The sequence below is a fragment of the Pristis pectinata genome, chromosome 3 (assembly GCF_009764475.1).
Source record: "Pristis pectinata isolate sPriPec2 chromosome 3, sPriPec2.1.pri, whole genome shotgun sequence".
NCBI lineage: Eukaryota > Metazoa > Chordata > Chondrichthyes > Rhinopristiformes > Pristidae > Pristis > Pristis pectinata.
Genome location: NC_067407.1, coordinates 48,484,794 through 48,503,730, shown reverse-complemented (window position 1 = coordinate 48,503,730; position 18,937 = coordinate 48,484,794). Strand labels below are relative to the sequence as shown.

The following is an 18,937-nucleotide window of genomic DNA, read 5'->3' as shown; positions in this document are numbered from 1 at the left end:
CTTCCACTGTTAAACAGTCTGTAGCCTACACCCGTTGGTATAGTTGATCCCTTATTTATTCTCTGTCCTCATGGATTCTATTTCACTCCTTCTTCCAACAGTAGCACTTCAGATTTACTACAATTATTCTTATCAATACTGCTGCTCCATCTTCCCTTCTTATTCCTCTCCATCTTTTCTAAATTATGTCTTGTGACATTAAATTCCCAGTTTCAGTAACTATGCCTTACTGAATCCTACTATGTCTGGTTCTTCTACATGCATGATTGCTTCTTGTTCTCATTTTGTTATGGACACCGTGTACATTGATGTACAGACAGTTAAACTAATTTTTAATTGCACGTCCTCTTATAGTTAATAACTTCTTGACACTCTAGTTCCATAACCTAATTTGTCATCATACCATTAATATCCACCTTTTATGCTTTTACTATGATCTCTTCCTACTTTGTTTATATTTAGCCTGTTTAGGTTCTTTGAAATTCTTGTAAACATAAAACCTTTATTGTGCCTCTATTTACCCTTACAGTAGCATGTTGGTTCCATCCCATCAGTACAGATGTTTCCTCAGAACTCCTCTTTCCCACACCAGACCTTCAGCTGTATGTTAATTATCCTGTCTGCCTACTCCTATGCCAGTTTGCACATAGTTTGGGCAATAATCCAGAGGTAATTGCCCTTGAGTTTCTCCTTTTAAATTTGGAGCTCAATTCATGATGCCCCTTCAGCAGAACCTTCCTCCTTTTGTTTGTTTCAAAATGGACTGTGACAACTGGATTTACTCCCTATCTTCCCAATTTTCTCTAATAGTTGTTGTGGGATTTCCATTAGTGTGGCACAAGGTACATTACACATCCTTTAGATTTTCAGTTCTTGGCTGGAGAAATTGTTGATGAGAAGTTGATGTTCATCTCCCTAATTACTGAGCCAGATTTTTACTTTACCCTCTCTTCCCATACCCAGGACCTCGGAAAGTCTTAGGAGCCATGATGCAATGATGTATGTATTTATTCCTGTGGTGATAATGAGCAGAGAGTAGGTTGTACATTTGAACAGGACCAGTTTTGTGGGACATCCCCCTCAGCCTTTATAAATTCCTGGTACGTGGCTCTCCAACAGTCAGGCCTGCCCCTTCCCAGATCTGTGCTTTCCATTGTGTTGTGAACATCTGTCCAGGAATTCCTCCATGTCCCTTGTGTTGGAGCTTATTAACCTTTCACTCTAGTTCCCTATCTCTTAAGTCGGAGATATGTGCAATGCAAATTTAACACGGTACATCATAGTTTTTTTGGACCTACTTCAAGCCATTGTTTTGTATGGTTTAAATGAAGACAAAACTTTTCCTGTCAGTAGTGGCAAATTTATTAAATGGAGTTGATCGGTTTGTGAGAAAGAATAAATTGCAAACTTACAGGATTAATCAGGAGAGGCATAATGGAACTGATGGGATTGTTCAATTGGAAGCCAGCATCAGAATCAGGTTTATTATCATTGACTTATATGTCGTGAAATTTGTTGTTTTGCGGCAGCAGTTCAGTGCAAAGTCATAAAATTACTATAAATTGCAAAATAAATAGTGCAAAAAAAAAAGGAATAACGAGGTAATTTCATGGACCATTCAGAAATATGATAGCAGAGGACAAGAACCTGTTCCTAAATCACTGAGTGTGGGTCTTCAGGCTTCTGTACCTCCTCCCTGATTGTAGTAACGAGAAAAAGGCATGTCCTGGATGGTGAGGGCCCTTAGTAATGGATGCCAAAGATGTCCTCGATGGTGGGGAGAGTTGTGCCAGTGATGGAGCTGGCTGAGTCTGTAACCCTCTACGGCCTCTTGCTATCCTGTGCATTGGAGCCTCCGTACCAGGCTGTGATGCAGCCAGTCAGAATGCTCTCCACTGTACATCTGTAGAAATTTGCAAGAGTCTTTGGTGACATAACAAATCTCCTCAAACTTCTAACAAAATCACAGACCCAAAGGGCCTAATGCTGTCTCCTGTGCTGTACGTATAAGTAACCTTTCTGGTAACGTAACTGCTTTGGAACCACAATAGTGCATTCAGCACCTCCTCTCGTACCATTCAGACTTCAGACTCCAGGCTTGGCTGGTGAAGAGTGAAGTTATAATTGTGTGGATAATGGCACTTGAGAAAAACAAAAATGATTGAATTTTATGATGCCAATTTTGGAGCTCTGTTGCAAATGTGACTCTTGTTTGTTGTGCTTTAGTTTAGGTCTCATTTCTGACTCATTCCATATGTTCTTTGACTGTACTGCCCTACTGGCTGGACTGGCGGCATCCGTGATTTCCAGATGGAGATCAAATGATACCTTTTCCTACGGGTAAGAATTGGAGTGCTTATTGACATTTGATTATGTAGGGAAGTACATAAATATTTAGCAGTCATGATTTTTTTTTTAGCTCCATTTGAGATAATTAGATTTTAGGGTGTGTAGAATAAACAAGCTAGATGAGAATTTGGTCTGGTTCCCTTGGAAGCATTTAGCTTTTCCCTCGTATCACCTCAAAGCCCAAGGATAAACTTTCTGACGTAAGTACAACAAGGATTTGATATCATATTGCTCCACCTATTTCCCCACCCGACCTCCTAGCATAATAGTCCTATGCACTTACGTTTCACACCTAACTGTTGGAATTCTTTTGTAATTCAATGTCATAAAATATGCTGGAGCATTGTTGGCTTAATCTTGATAAACTCCCTCCAGCCTGAAAAGTTTAAATGATTAAGATAGAACTCGATTATTATTGTGCTCATGGGATGGGGGTAATATATTAGCATGGGTAGAGAACTGATTAATAGACAGAAAACAAAACAAATGGGTTATTTTCAGGTTAGCAAACTAAAGGTAGCATTTATCGCAAAGATCAATTTTTGAACCTCAACTGTTTACAATCCGTGTTGATGTCTGAGATGAAGGGATTTAGTGTGAAGGGAAGTGTATGGCCATGCACTTGGTAGAAGTAATAAAAGGGTAGGCTATTTCCTAAATGGGGGGAGAATTTCTAAATCAGAGATGCAAAGGGACTAGTGCAGGAGTCCTTAAAGGTGAACTTGCAGGTTGAGTCGGTAGTAAGGAAGGCCAATGCAATCTTAGCATTTATTTTGAGAGGGCTAGAATATAAAAGCAAGGATGTAATGTTGAGGCTTTATAAGGCATTGATCAGACCATATTTGAAGTATTGTGAACAGTTTTGGGCCCCATATGTAAGGAAGGATGTGCTGGCATTGGAGAGAATCCAGAAGAGGTTTATGAGAATGATCCCAGGGTGAAATGGTTAACGTATGAGGGGTGTTTGATGACTCTGGGTCTGTACTTCCTGAAGTTTAGAAGAACGAGGCGGGATCTCATTGAAACTTACCGAATGTTGAATGACCCAGACAGGGTGGACGTGGAGGGGGTGTTTCCAGTAGTGGGAGAGTCTAGTACCAGAGGGCACAGCCTCAGAATAAAAGGACATCCCTTTAGAACTGAGATGAGGAGAAATTTCTTTAGCCAGAGGTTGGTGAATCTGTGAATACATTGGCACAGACGGCTGTGGAGGCTAAGTCATTGGGTATATTTAAAGCAGAGGTTGACAGGTTCTTGATTAGTAAGGGTGTCAAAGGTTACAGGGAGAAAGCAGGAGAATGGGGCTGAGAGGGGAAAAATAAATCAGCCATGATCGAATGGTGGAGCAGACTCGATGGACCGAATGGCCTGATTCTGCTCTTATGTCCTATGGTGTTATGAAGTTTCTTAAATCTGATTGTTATCTAGCTAGGTGGGTAAATAAGTGTGTGGACAGTGTAACAAGGCCATAAAAGGGATTCGGATGTGTTAAGTAAGTGGGGAAAGTGCAAAGCAGATGGAATATGATGTGGAAGATGTGATGTTACCCAAATAGGCAGGAAAAAACATAAAATCAGAAACCCAGGAAGACCTGGGTGGCTTTGTATGTGAATTTCGGAAAGATTGTGTGAGGGTATAGCAAACAAAATTAGGAGAGCAAACAGTCTGCTTTTCTTCGTTAAGGATGGTCTGGAATATAAGAATAAGAGAACTCCTACTGCATTTCTGTGAGGTCTTATGGTATTGTTTAGTATATCTTGCCCAAGAGGGTTACACTTAGAAGTGCAGCATTGGTCCACGAGACTGGCTGGGATGAAGGGATTGTCCCGAGCAGAGAATCATAGACTCAGCCTATATATCCTAAGTTTTGAAGGATGATGGCTAATCTCATTGTAACATATAAAATTATTAACTGGCCTAATAGCTGGATGCTTGGTAGATGTTTCTCCTGCATGACTTTTCTAAAGCTATTCCCAGTTCCTCAGTTAAAGGCATGGCCATTTAGAACTGTGCTATGGAGAAATTATTTTACTTAAGGGAGTGGAATTCTCTGCCTCTCAGGGCTTTGGATGATGAATCATCAAGTATATTCCACACCAATGGTAATGATTGTTGAATACTAAGAGAATCTAGGGATATTGCAGGAAAATAAAGTTAGTGGATTAACCAAAGTCTAACCATGTTTTAGCAAGTTCAAAGAGATGAGTGACCCACTGCTGTAATACTCTTGAGTTCATAGATGCTTGTCCAGAATTGAAAATGCCTTAACTATACTGCCAATAGCTCTTTTGTGAGCAATCAGCTGGAATCTGACAGCCTGTGGGCATCACAAGGTGAGGCATTGAGAGAGACCCTTAAATTCCTTGCATTTTCTTGCATCTTAACTTTGCTTGGGTTTCAAAGTAATGCTATTATTTATCTTTTGCTAATATGATGTATTCAGATTTAGGATCAAGAAGTGCTTAAATTTTGGAGAGGAAATGAATTTCTAAAGAAATTAAAACACAACTTAAAGTCTTTAAGTGATGTTTAGACAACGTGGGAAAGAGTTATCAGGAATTAGGAATTCTCAGACAAGCACATGGTTTGTCTCGATTATGCTGTTGTTTGTAGCGATCTTCTTTACCAATTTTTGAGAAAAAGAAGTAACGGTTCATGTTCCTGGTCAAGAGATGCAAGGTGTTATTCTATGCATATTTTGTTTCCTTTGGCAGATACGTCCGAGCAGAAGTTCTGGCTGGATTTGTGAATGGATTGTTTCTGATCTTCACAGCTTTCTTCATTTTTTCAGAAGGAATAGAGGTTGGTTAGTGAAAAATATGGTTATATGTTAGTTGCAGAACTTTGCTCCCAGTTGATTCTTTTTGGGCCTTGGAAGGGTAGTCAAATCTGGACCGTAAATGGAGGTAGTTTCTAAAGTTTTTTTTTCGTTTTAGTTGCAGTCTGCAGTTTTTTTATTTGCAGACAATTATTCTGTTGGTCTGTTTTCCTAGATTTACAAAACAATGTGACAGTGGCCTCTCAGTATTACCTCTAAAGGCAGGATGGATTTTCAGGGGTGTTTGTGTCATAAAGCTATAGATTTGATTATATTGAATATACTTAGAATTTTGGACATGAGAGGGTTATTTTCAGGTTGGAGCAAAAGTCTGCAAGCTAAAATTGTTAACATTCCTGTTCAAGTGACTCACTAGCTTATGTAGGCTGCTGGATATTTCCAGTGATGACAAATATGCACAAAATTCTACTGTGCATAAGAAACCTGCTGGAATACAAGGCAGGTCTTAACTAGAGAGTTGAAACCTGCTTCAGCATTTAAGGGGCTGCACCTTGCCTCTGCCACTTTGTAGAGAGTGTGAGATGACCACCACCTTCCAGGTAGATGCCTCCTAATTTACCATTGTTTCTGCTTGCTCCAGTTCTTCCACTTACCCTCCTCCACCAGCTTTCTGTTACCAGTGTTTTCTGCACCCATACCACCACAGCACATTTTTCTTTTCATGACCCTCCTTTGATGGCAAGCAATCATGTAATCATAGAGAATTGGTCAATTATACCGTGCTCAATGCCGTGAGGATAGCGCGCAGTAGAATATCAGAGACCTTTACAACAGGCCAGTCCAATAGTTGTCATTGGCAGATTTATGCCTTGAACTATCTCCAGTAGTGTCTCCCATTTTCCTTTCCACTTCTTATCCTATCCAGAAGATGTCTTATTACTAATGAACACTGTGCTCCCTGTGATATTTAAATTTTGTTTGTGTAACTTCAACAACTGTGTGGATGAGCTACTTGATTGATGGAGTCATCATTCTCAAACCCAGTCATACTACCAGCAGATCTTGACATGAATAATAATCAAGGAAAACCACAGCTCAGCTTCACCTTATCCCCACCCAAAAATACTGAATATAATCGGAGTAATTCTACTCCTGCCACCACAATTGATTGTAAGCACTGAACACTCATCAGAGATTAAACTAGAGTCTTTCCTGGTATCTGTATCTTATTTGTTCAATCCCTTAACCACAAATGTACAACAGGAACTTGTCTTATTCCTTGGTGTCTAAATAGATACAAGCATTTAAATATCTTGCAGCTATGTTGCAGCTGCAGTGTGGATGCTTTGTGCTTGGGTCAGTGACCCTAACTAGGTCATCACTGGAATAAATTATTGGCACATGCAAAAGCCAAGGAATTATAGGAGAGAGAGAATTCACATTGTGACAATACTTTCTCCTTAAAAAAGACTGTCTACTTTAACCCTATTTCCTAGCATTTAAATATTATAATTAAAAGAGATATTATTCATTTTTTTTGATCTAATATCCACTTGTGACAGACCATTTAATGTTTGTAACATCCTTTGTGGGGAAGCTTTCAACTTCCTTCTGCTAACCTCTTTCTTAAAGGTAAGGGACAATAAACATGGAATCAATCCTTCTAGCAGTTATACAAAGCTGTCATTCTTTGCATAATGTAATTACAATAAGGGAGGATAGTTTAATAACTGGAGATGTTGCAGTAGGGCCAAAAGAAGTGACCATTTAAAATTAAGTTTGGCTACATTTTTGTCTTGCCACTTGAATATTTTTCATTGGAAGTATATAAAGTTGTCTGTTGTAATATGGGAAGAGCTGCTTGGATTACCTGCATGTATCAGATCTAGAAACCACACTCTTGGTCAATGCTTTTTTTTCTACCATATCTTAATCATGCCTCCATTCACAGAAATATACCTGGAGCCTTGATTCCTCCTGGTCTTGTAACTTATTGCTCAACACTGTGCATAGAAAAGTTCTGTGAACTGGTAAATGGAGTTCAATGCAGGAAAATGGGAGGTCACCTACTGCTGATCTCAAAGGCAGGTGTACTTCCTAAATAATGTTCTTCCAGTTCCTGGTTCTTCATTGAGATTTAAATGTCAGGTTCAGAAATCATTATAGGCTAGTGAGCATGTACAAAATATAATTATAAGGGCTAATGGAATGTTGGCTTTTTGTCTCAAAGTGATCCGAATACAAGGAGGTGGGTGCCATTTGAAGTTGTGCATTCAGTTCTAGAAATGTACATCAGGCTCGATTTGTATTTCTTTGGAGAGAGAGAAGCACAGATTCCCAGAATGATTCTTGGGTTTAATGGTTAAATTGAGGACCAGCCTTGCATTTCCTTCAAGGTAGAATATTAAATCATGACCTAACTCTGGTATTTATATTGATAAATGCAGTTGATGGGATAAACAGAGGGAAACTTTGGGAGAGCCCACAGCAAGGGAATACAAGCTTAAAATATGGAGTTCAGCTGTTCAAGGGGACTGTATGCTTTATACAAAGAATTGTGGAAATCTGGAGCTCTCTTCTGCCAAAATTTTGTTAATGCTAAATCAACTGAACATTTCAAAGTAAGATTTTCTTGTTAGGCAACGATGGTTGAATCAAGATGGATAGATGGAGTTAGGATGCAAAGCAGGTATGATTGAAGAATGCCAGAACAGACTGCTACTATGCTTACAACTGTATTCCTAATTTTTCATTTGTGGATCAGTGTTCTTTTTTTGTTTGCATCTTGTCCCCATCCATTTTTTAAAATTTATTTTTGTAATACTGAAGACTTCATTCAAGTTACCTCAAAATCTCTTTTAAAAGAAAACACACATGCATTGTTTTCTTGATCATCTATTTTTTAAATTCATGATGCCCAGAATTGTGTACCTTTTGAGGACAGTTATACCCTTGGAATATCAGCCTTGTATTTACGCCTACAGTTGCACCACTGGTGAGACTTTTTCCCTGAACTTGCTGGGTGCCAGAGATTTTGGTTCATTCTGTACCTATTCCCTTTTTGTTTTTTCAGCATGTTGTGCTATGAAGGCTAGAATCTCGTCTGTTACATTTAACAATGTTGATATTGGTTGTTGGTTCTCGTCCCCATTCAGTGCATGATGGGTGGTGCAGTCAGTCATTAGTTTATGCTGTATTTTTATTTTTTATCATTTTGTAAATATTGACTAACAAATATCACTTTCAAAATGGGTGTGAAGGCTTGTGCTTTGCTTAATGACTAACTAAAGGGAAGTTTTAATCATCTCTTCTGTAGCTTGACACCTTGTGTTTTTTGACTGTTGGTATTCTTGTTTCCATGTAATCTGGGAGCTTCCATTGTGTAATTGGCAAAAACTTAGTGTAAAGTAAAATGATTCCAGCAGAAAGTTTAAGATCCTTGCAATAAAAAAGGGGTAATAATTATGGCTAAGGAATTATTCTACAAAATATTTGGTTTATTTTTAAATTGCAAGAAAATAAAATATTTAACTGCTGGAAAGCAGATAACAAGTTCTTAGTATATAAAATGACTTCACTTTTGGGGAGAATAAAAGGTCTATTTGATAACAAGTTCTTAGTATATAAAATGACTTCACTTTTGGGGAGAATAAAAGGTCTATTTACATTTGACTACTGTTTAATGACGCCAAGGTAAGTCCTGTGTAGCAGTGTGTTAGAGATCAGGAGCTGTTAGGTACATTGGTGGGATGTGCCATTTCCCATCCTCCTCCTACCTGTAAGATGCATCAAACTTTAGTTCTCTTTCATCTCCAATTATTTTTCAGAGAGCTTTGGAACCTCCTGAAGTGCATCATGAGCGGTTGCTGTCTGTATCTGTGCTTGGGTTTCTGGTGAATTTGGTTGGCATTTTTGTATTTAAACATGGTGGCCATGGACATTCGCATGATGGTGGTAAGGGAACAGTTCTATAAACCTGCAACTATTCAAGTTGTTTGGCAAAGTAAGACCAATATCATGGGAAGGCTTTATAGAGTGAAACACTGGTATGGGAAATTATTTTCCATCACGGTTGCTTTTTATTGTTACGTGTGATGTTTCTATCTACTAACGTATGTCCTGATTTACATATGTTTTTGATTTTTTAATCTTAATTCTCCTCCTCGCCAAGTGGGCAAAATTGTCAGAATTAGCAAATTAGAGGTAATGCCTGCATAGTCACCTGCAACCCTTGCTGAGCTCTTGGCGAATGATCTGGGCTAGTGACAAAGCCCTTTGACATCATGGTTAATTTCAGTTCCTACCTGACATTTAACATGCTGTTGGCTTGAGCAATATATATCTGTTACTGATCCACCAGGAGAAGCTCTAAACCCAAAAATTCAGTAAAGGCTCCTCTACCCTGCACCTTGAGGGAGAGAAATAGCATTCCACTTCCTTCTCCAAATGAATGCCATGCACTCCATTCCACTAACAACTACTTCCACCCTTAAACTTCATTATATTTAATACTGACAACTCTAAACTAATTTGAAGCTTCAAGCATTGAACCATTTTGAGCTACAGTCACAGTGTCCCGAAGTAACTTCAGATAAGAAAAAAGTAATTCCTTCTAAAATTTGCTTATTTCTAGTTTAAAATTGAAGTGTTATCTAAAGAGTAAATTGCTGGGAAATGTTGAGTGTTTTTTTTCTTTTGGAACAGAATAAGTTATTAAATGGTGAGAAGCTATTATTGTTTTTTGATACCCAAATCTATCCAGTGTACCCAAAACACAAAGTTAAATGTGCAGATATATCAAACAATTAGGCAAAAGGTATTGGCTTTTGTGGTAAGGGATTGGAGTCCAAAGGTAAGAAGATGTTGCTGTTGTTACACAGGATTTGGTGAGGCCATTTTGTACTTGAGGTTAAATTTAACCTTAGCAACTGTAGTCAAGTTTCACTAGATTGACTTTGACTTTGGAAAGGAGGGGAAATATTTGAGTAGGATGGGCCTATATTTCCTGGAATTCAGAAAAAGGAGAGATTATCTCATTGAGACAGCATTCTTGACCAGGGTCCACACTTTTGGGATAAGGGATTGGTGGTTAAGCAGAGGGTGAAAGCCGGCATATTGCTTAATTTCTGTATTTGAATTTCTTCACTGATAGATTTGTGAATCTTGGCAATTTTCCTGGCAGATGCTCAATTATCCAAATTATTCAATGTTACTTGATAGATTTTGGTATTGGTTTATTATTTGTCACTTGTACTGAGATACAGTGGAAAAACTTGTCTTGCATATCGTTCATACAGATCAATTCATTACACAGTGCATTGAGGTAGTACAGGGTAAAGCAATAAAAGAGTAAAGTGTCGCAACTACAGAGGAAGTGCAGTGCAGGTAGACAATAAGATGCAAGGTCATAACAAGGTAGATTGTGAGTTCAGGAGTCCATTTTATCGTATAAGGCAACTGTTCAATAGTCATAACAGCTGGATAGAAGCTGTTCTTGAGCCTGTTGGTATGTGCCCTCGGGCTCCTGTATTTTCTGCCTGATGAGAGAGGGGAGAAGAGGGAATGTTCCAGGTGCGTGGGGTCTTTGATTATGCTGGCTGCTTCACCAAGGCAGCGAGCAGTATAGACAGAGTCCATGGAGGGGAGGCTGGTTTCCGTGATTTGCTGGGCCGTGTCCACAACTCTCTGCAGTTTCTTGCGGTCCTGGGCAGAGCAGTTGCCATACCAAGCCATGATGCATTCAGATAGGATGCCTTCCATGGTGCATTGATTAAAAATTGGTGAGTGTCAAAGGGGACAAACCAAATTTCTTTAGCCTCCTGAGGAAGTAGAGGCACTGATGAGCTTTCTTGGCCATGGTGTCTATGTGGTTGGACCAGGATAGGCTATTGGTGATGTTCACTCCTAGGAACTTGAAGCTCTCAACCTTGGCACCATTGATATAGATGGGTGTATGTGCACTGCATCCCTTCCTGAAGTCAATGACCTGCTCTTTTGTTTTGCTGACATAGAGGGAAAGGTTGTTGTCATGACACCATGTCACTGAGCACTATCTCCTTCCTGTACTAAGACTCATTGTTAGTTGAGATACAGTCCACTGCGGTGGTATCATCTGCAAACTTGTAGATGGACTATCTGAGACTGGGGGTGGTTACAGAAGCACAGTGGGATCAGGCATGGCTTATTGAATGACACTGCAGGCTCCAAGGGCTGTATGGCATGCTATTCACACTTTCATGTTTTTAACCAGTTAATGATGGCTTTGTACATTTGTATGTAAGCTTGTTTATCAAATTCAAAGATGTGCATTATTTTTTTTGTACAAACATCACTTTTGCTGCATTAGGTCATGGCCACAGTCATTCACTCTTCAATGGAGGAATTCCTGGGCTGAATCATGGACATAGTCATGGTGGACACGGGCACAGCCACAATTATGAACATCCATCTGTACATTCCCATGGGCATGGTCATTCCCATGGGCATGGGCATTCCCACGCTCAGGAACACTGCCATGGTGAGTAATACTATTCCCAAGTCTCTATGAATCTAAAGTTACCTTGGCTGAAATATAGAAAGCCAGCATATTGCCTACTGTATTTGAATTTTTCTCCAATTATGTATTATACTAGACTTCATAAAAATGAAATGTCTTGATGATCTGGATTCTTGCTTTGTTAGATGTCAAGTATCAGGTGATTAATGTCTATAAAACTCATTCCAATAAATAATTGCTTTTGTTTTATTATTCTTTGGGCAATGATTGACACAAGGATATTAACAGGTCATACAGAAATCTTAAAGAACACGTTTGGTCCAACTCTCTTCAAGAACGAATAGTTTAATCATTCTTACCTATCCTGTTTCTATGCCTCTTCGGCTCTTTTTCCTTTAATCCACCTACCTACTCTAATACTGAATGCTGACATATTGCTATCTCAGCTAGGAAGCCTGGAAGTAATGTCCATCTTCTCTGAAGAATTATCTACTCCCTTTCTTAAACTTCTATATAATGACCTTTCAATAAATGTACGTCTTAATCCTTTTCCATGTGCTCACTCCCACCCTTCCATAATATTATGCAATTTTATATTTTCATATATTTTGTTGGATGTGGAATGAGCTTCCTGGCCCATCAATCTGTGCTGGTTCTCAGAGCACTCCCGTCAGCCCCATTCCACCACTTATTTCCCTGAAACCTATTCTTTGACAGCCCATCAGCTCCTTGATGATTTTCCTGTTGCCCACCTATGCTAGAGGGGTAATTTACAGCAGCAAGTTAACCCACCAGCATGTCTTTGAGATGTAGGAGGAAAACAGAGCGCCTGGAGGTAAACCCCACAGTTACAGGGAGAACGTAAATTCCACAGAGACTGTATTCAAGATCAGGATCAAACCTGGATCCCTAGAGCTGTGTAGTACCACATTATCTCACAATGTAAATTATTGTAAGGTGATAGTTTTTTATTTGTATTTCTTTTCTCCACACAAGCCAGCATTCTATTAAATCTGAATTCTACCCTTTTTGAAACCTCGGTTTCTTTCCGATGATAGGAAGAATATTATTTCTGAATTCTGGTTATGGTTTTATCGAAGCTCATAATTACCTCCTGGATTTTGTATTCCATAGGTGTAGGGGGAGAGCCTTAGAAATGAAAAACCTCAGTTCAACAAACTAAGGTGCTTCTTGTAATAGTTTTTGAATGTGATTCCACCTCCTCCCCTGTATCATGTCTCACTGCTAGACCAGAATTAAATCATAATCTAAAACAAAACACACCCAATTTTAGTTTTGTAACTCTGTTGCAATATATAGACGACAGATGGGCAGGGCAGCGTAGGATTAAGTTACTCAACTGGTAAGAAAGACCTAAATTATTGATCCAGAGATTTGAGTTTGTATTCCACTACATTAGCTAGTGAATTTACATTCAAATCATTACATAAATCTGGAATCAAAATGGTATCCAAAAAAACTACTAGGTTATCCTTTTACACACAAAAACTCTCGGTTGTGCTTCAGAGAAGGAAATCTTCCATCTTGTAAGTGATATTAGAATTGACAACTACAACTGACTCATGAAGCCACAATAGGCTGTCAGTATTGGCATCAAGCAGAAATAATAAACTGCTGGAAGAACTCAGTTGGTCAAGCAGCAAATGTGGAGGCAAAAGGAATCTATTATATACTGGCCTTCCTTTCTCTAGCAGTTTATTTTATGGTTGACTCTTAACTGTTCTTGGGAATGAATCAGCTAGCCATTCAGTTTGGGAAGCAAGAAGGGATAAGCGATTAAATGCTGACTTTCCCCCATGACTGATTAATAAGTGTCATAGAGGGCATCAAGTGATGTAAGGCACTATAATGCAACTGAGAAACTTTTGATCAATCACTAAGGTAGGGTACAAATCTGTCAGGAACTTTGAATATTTCTGATTGTTCCAGATATTCAGAACTTCTCCAAAACATTTCAAAAACATTTAAAAGTCAATCAAACAATGTTTTTGAAAAACAATGTTTAACAGAAACACTTGAGTAAACACAATTAATTCATTTAGATAAATTAACAAATATTTGTGCATCCATTGAGTGAGTGCTGGGGAACTCCAGCATCTTGGGCTCTGATGCTGCACTCCATGAGGAGTCGTTGAACATTGTTTGCAAAAGCCCAGTGAAGGGCATCAAGCAAGTTTGAGATTTCCATGTGTCTGAGAGAATCAGGAGCTTTGTGGAATGGTATCCTTGACCATGAGCTATAAAGGTCATTTTCTGCAGCCCCCTGCCGAGTGAGTGCAGGAAAAGTGAATAGATATCAAACTGTCTACTAGTATTGATAGCCTAGTTACAAGTAAGCAATGCCATTTGGCTGAGGTATTGAAAGGTGGGTGATATGAGCAAATCATAACTCAGTGCCTTAAGCAGATAGTGAAGTAACTGTATTTTAAGTACTGTGTTTGAAAATAAGTTTTTTTTTGTTGGAGAAGCTAAATATGTAATATGTAATTTGTAGATGGTGAGTTGGAGCATATTTGAAATAATTAGAAATTTTGTGGAAGTTTGAAGGTTAAACCAATCATTCTTCTCATATTAATATAAGAGAAATGTGTGTAAGTGAAACAATCATTTCTTTTCTGTTCAGCTCTTTAAACTCAAGGAACAAAGCATCCCAACTTGGGGTTAACTACGAATTGCATGCCAGTTTTGAGTATATAAAAGCAGCAACAACCTAGTGCTTAATTTTCCTGTTGGTGGTGCTTTGCTCAAGTTACAGATTTCATCCTACATAGAAGTCTAATTCAATTTATATCCATGTTATGGTGAGCTATCAGCTAAGGGTGAATTAGGGACACTAACTTTAGAAGTGTATCTTTAGCCTAATATCCTGCCCTTTCACTGTTCAATTCATTATTTACATTACAGAAGACCATCAGTGTGATACACTTCAAGCAAAAGGATCCAATAAGCAGATTTTAGAAGGTTTGTGAATTAATCATTTTGTATAAAATTGTTACAGATTCATCAAGTTGAACTTAATTATATCTTTATCCAAAAATCAGATAAGTAATCTAAAATGTTTTTCTAAACCAATTGGTCTTTCTCTAAATATAGGAGATATTCAGTGATTTTTATAAATCAAGAATGGTATTTCATGAAGACATAAGAATTTCTTCCCCTCTTGTCATTATAGGAGTCTTTCTGCATATTGTAGCAGACACTCTTGGCAGTATAGGTGTCATAATATCTGCCCTTCTGATGCAGAACTATGGCCTTATGATAGCAGATCCTATCTGCTCCATGTTGATTTCATTCCTTATAGGAATAAGGTAAGTTACTCGGGGTTTCTGTATTATTGGTTTGATGTTGTTAAGTTGCTGGCCAATATAAGAGGGAAATGTTGGACTATAATTTAATGTGGTGTTGATGAGCTTTTATTAAGGAGACATTAACAAAAATTGTGTTTGAAGTCACTCTGTGTGATGAGAGAATAAGGAACATATGGATGCACTTGGATAAAACCTGCCGTTCCTTTTTTTTCATCCCTGTGCCCACAGAATGGTTACAGTATACAAAGAGTTCATTTGGTCTGTGCTGGCTCCATGGAAGAACAGTCCAGCTACAGTCCCATTCCCTATCCTCATTCCATAACCCTCCAAATTCTTTCAGCTACCTACCCAGCTCCCTTTTAGAATATTGGAATTGAATCTGTCTCCACTAGCACCCCTGGCAATGCATTCCAGACCCTAACCACTTTTTTGTAAGGTAAGTTTTTCCTTGTAACACTTTTTGATCTTTTGCTAATCCCCTTATTTTCTTTTATCTTAGTGGGAATACTTTCTCTCTATCCACTGCTCATACTGTTCTATTTGATTTTTAAATACATCTATCAGGTCCTCTCATAACTTCCTGTCTCATAGCGAACAGCCCAAGCTGCTTCTGTCTATCCGTGTAACATTCCTCATCCTTGGAATCATAGAACAGTATAGCACAGGAACAAGCCCTTCAGCTCACAGTGTTGTGCCAAACTAATGACACCTAATTAAACTAATCCATTCTGCCTACACATGATCCATATCCCTCCATTCTCTGCATATTCATGTGCCTATCTAAGAGCTTCTTAAACACCTCTATCTGCCTCCACCACCTTTGTCAGCACATTCTAGGTACCCACCACTCTGTACAAAAAAAAACTTGCCCCGCACGCCTTCTTTAAACTTCCCCCCTCACCTTAAATGCGTGTCCTCTAGTATTAGACATTTCAACCCTGGAGAAAAAGATATCGGCTGTCTACTCTATTTCCACCTCTCATAATCTTATAAACTTCTGTCGGGTCACCTTCAGCCTCAACCGCTCCAGAGGAAGTATTCCTAGTTTGTCTAACCTCTCCTTATAGCACATGCCCACTAATCCAGGCAGCATCCAGGTAAATCTTTTCTGCACACTCTCCAGAGCCTCTGCATCCTTCCCACAATGGGGCAACCAGAACTGCAACCAATACTCCAAGTGCGGCCTAACCTAACATAACTTCCTGACTTTTGAACTCAGTGCCTCGACTAATAAAGGAAAGCATGCCATAGACTGCCTTTACCACCCTATCAACCTGAGCGGGAGCTATGTACTTGTATCCCAAGATCTCTTTGTACATCAGTGTTGTTAAAGGTCCTGCCATTAACTGTATTTTCCCCTCTGCATTTGATCTCCCAAAGTGCAACACCTCAAACTTGACTGAATCAAACTCCCATCTGTCATTTCTCTGCCCATATCTGCTGTATCCTTTGGCAGTCTTCTACGCTATCCACAGTGCCAGCAATCTTGGTGTCATCTGCAAACTTGCTAACCCATCCAGATCCATGTTTTCATTCAAATCATTTTTATGTATCGCAAACAGCAGAGATCCAGTAGGGATCCCTGCGGAATACTGCTAGTCACGGACATCCAACCAGAATAAGATCCATCGACCACTACCCTCTGTCTTCTATGGCAAGCCAGTTCTGAATCCAAACGACCAAGTCACCGTGAATCCCATGCATCTTAATCTTCTGGATAAGTCTACTATGAGGGACCATATCGAATGCCTTGCTAAAATCCATGCAGACAACATCCACTGCACTACCTTCATCCATCACCTTTGTCACCTCCTTGGAAAAACTCAGTCAAGTTAGTAAGACATGATTTGTCCCACACGAAGACATGATGCCTGTCCCTAAGCATGCTTTTCCAAATGCTGCTAAATCCTGTCTCTAAGAGCCCTGACATGAAACTCGACGGTTTGTGATCTCCAGGCTATTCCTATTCCCTTGAACAAAAGAACAACATTAGCTATTTGCCAGTCCTCCGGCTTGTGGCTACAGAGGACACAAAGATCTTGGTTAAGGCCCCAGCAATCTCATCTCTTGCCTCTCTCAATAACCTGAGGCATATCCCATCAGGGCCTGGGGACTTACCACGTTAACATTCTTCAAGAGACCCAGTACCACCTCTTTATCTCAAAATGCCCTAACATATTAGCATGCTCCACACTGATCTCACTATCCTCCATGTCCTTCTCCTTGGGGAATACTGATGCAAAGTACTCATTTAGGACCTCGCCCACATGCTCTGCCTCCAAGCACAAGTTTCCTCCTTTATCCTTGAGTGGTCCTACCCTGTCCCCAGTTACCTTCTTGCTCTTGATGTATGTTCAGAATGCCTTGGGATTCTCTTTAATCCTTGTTGCCAAGGAATTCTCATGGCCCCTCCTGGCTCTCTTAGTTTCGTTCTTGAGTTCTTTTCTGGCTTCTTTATATTCCACAAGGGCCCTGTTTGATTTTTAGCTTCCTAGACCTTGCATATGCTTCCTTTTTCTTTTGACTGAATTCACAATCTCCCTTGTTATTCAAGGTTCCCTTACCTTACCATCCTTGTCCTTCTTACTGGAACATACCTGTCCTGTACGCTGTGCAGTTGGTCTTTAAACACCCTCCACATGTCAGATGCAGACTTGCCCAAAAACAGCTGTTCCCAAATAACTCTCCCTAATTCTTGCGTAATACTCTCGTAATTTACCCTCCCTTATTTAATACTTTCCCACATGGTCCATACTTATCCCTATTCATAGCTCTCTTAAAACTTAAGGAGTTGTGATCACTGTTTCCTAAATGTTCCTCCACTGAAAGGTCACCTGTCCAGGCTCATTTCCCAATACAAGCTCCAGTATAGCCCCTTCTCTGGTTGGACTATCCACATACTGTTTTAAGAAACTCTCCTGGATGCACCTAACAAATTCTACCCCGTCTAACCCTCTTGCACTAAGGAGGTCCCAGTCTATATTGGGAAATTAAAGTCACCCACTGCGACAACCCTGTTGTTTATTTGCACTTTTCCTTAATCTGCCTGCAATGACCTAGTGATCATTGGGGGATCTATAATATAATCCCATCAGAGTGATTACACCTTTCTTATTTTTGAGTTCTACCCATATAGACTCAGTGGATAAACCCTCCATTATATACCTTCTGAGTGCAGCTGTGATACTGTCCCTGATTAGCAGTTCAACTCCTGTCCCTCTTTTCCTTCCTTCCCTCTCTATCTCTTCTAAAACATTGAAACCCTGGAACATTAAGCAGCTAGTCCTGTCCCCCTCTCAATCAAGTCTTTGTAATAGCCACAACATCATTGATAATTTGGTACAATGAAAAACCTGTCTTGCATACTGTTCATACAGATCAATTCATTACAGCAGTGAATTGAGGTAATATTGATCTGTATAAGTTCATCTCCCTTGCCCTTGGGAATCCTTGCATTAAAATAAACACACTTAAATTCTTCCATCCCATCATGTAGATTACCTTGCTCCTCCCTATCCTCCCTTACAGATTTACTAGTCATGACATTTACCTTCCCCTCAATATCTCCATTTTCTGACCTGGTTGCTCTGGTTCCCATACCCCTGTCAAATTAGTTTAAACCTTCCCAAGTAGCACTAGCGAACCTCCCTGGCAGGATAATGGTTCCCCTCCAGTTAACTTGCAACCTGTCCCCCTTGTACAGGTTACCCCTACCCCAGAAGAGACGGTAATGATCCAAGAACTTGCCCCCTGCACCAGCTCCTCAGCTACACATTCGTCTGTTCTATCTTTGCTTCTCTCCTCAGTAGTACGTGGTACTGGGAGTAACCCAGAGGTTACTACACTCAAGGTTCTGCTTTTCAGCCTCCTTCCTAATTCTCTATACTCATCCCACTTTCTACCCACGTTGTTGCTGCCAATGTGGCTGACCTCTGGCTGCTCACCGTTCCCCTTGAGAATTTTAATAAATTTCTTCTGAATTCT

The 18,937-nt window shown here is 39.6% G+C and overlaps 1 protein-coding gene across 2 annotated transcripts in view; it reads left to right on the top strand.

The window, feature by feature from the left end:
- slc30a7 (solute carrier family 30 member 7) overlaps positions 1-18,937 on the top strand; it is a 47,015-nt gene that overhangs the window by 7,732 nt on the left and 20,346 nt on the right. The window contains exons 3-8 of one of the 2 annotated variants that reach the window (XM_052012471.1): positions 2,227-2,340; positions 5,064-5,151; positions 8,956-9,082; positions 11,475-11,645; positions 14,550-14,606; positions 14,818-14,953. In XM_052012471.1, the coding sequence (XP_051868431.1) occupies positions 2,227-2,340; positions 5,064-5,151; positions 8,956-9,082; positions 11,475-11,645; positions 14,550-14,606; positions 14,818-14,953 (693 nt within the window). The remainder of the gene's footprint in view (positions 1-2,226; positions 2,341-5,063; positions 5,152-8,955; positions 9,083-11,474; positions 11,646-14,549; positions 14,607-14,817; positions 14,954-18,937) is intronic. The other variant, XM_052012472.1, reaches the window with a different exon arrangement.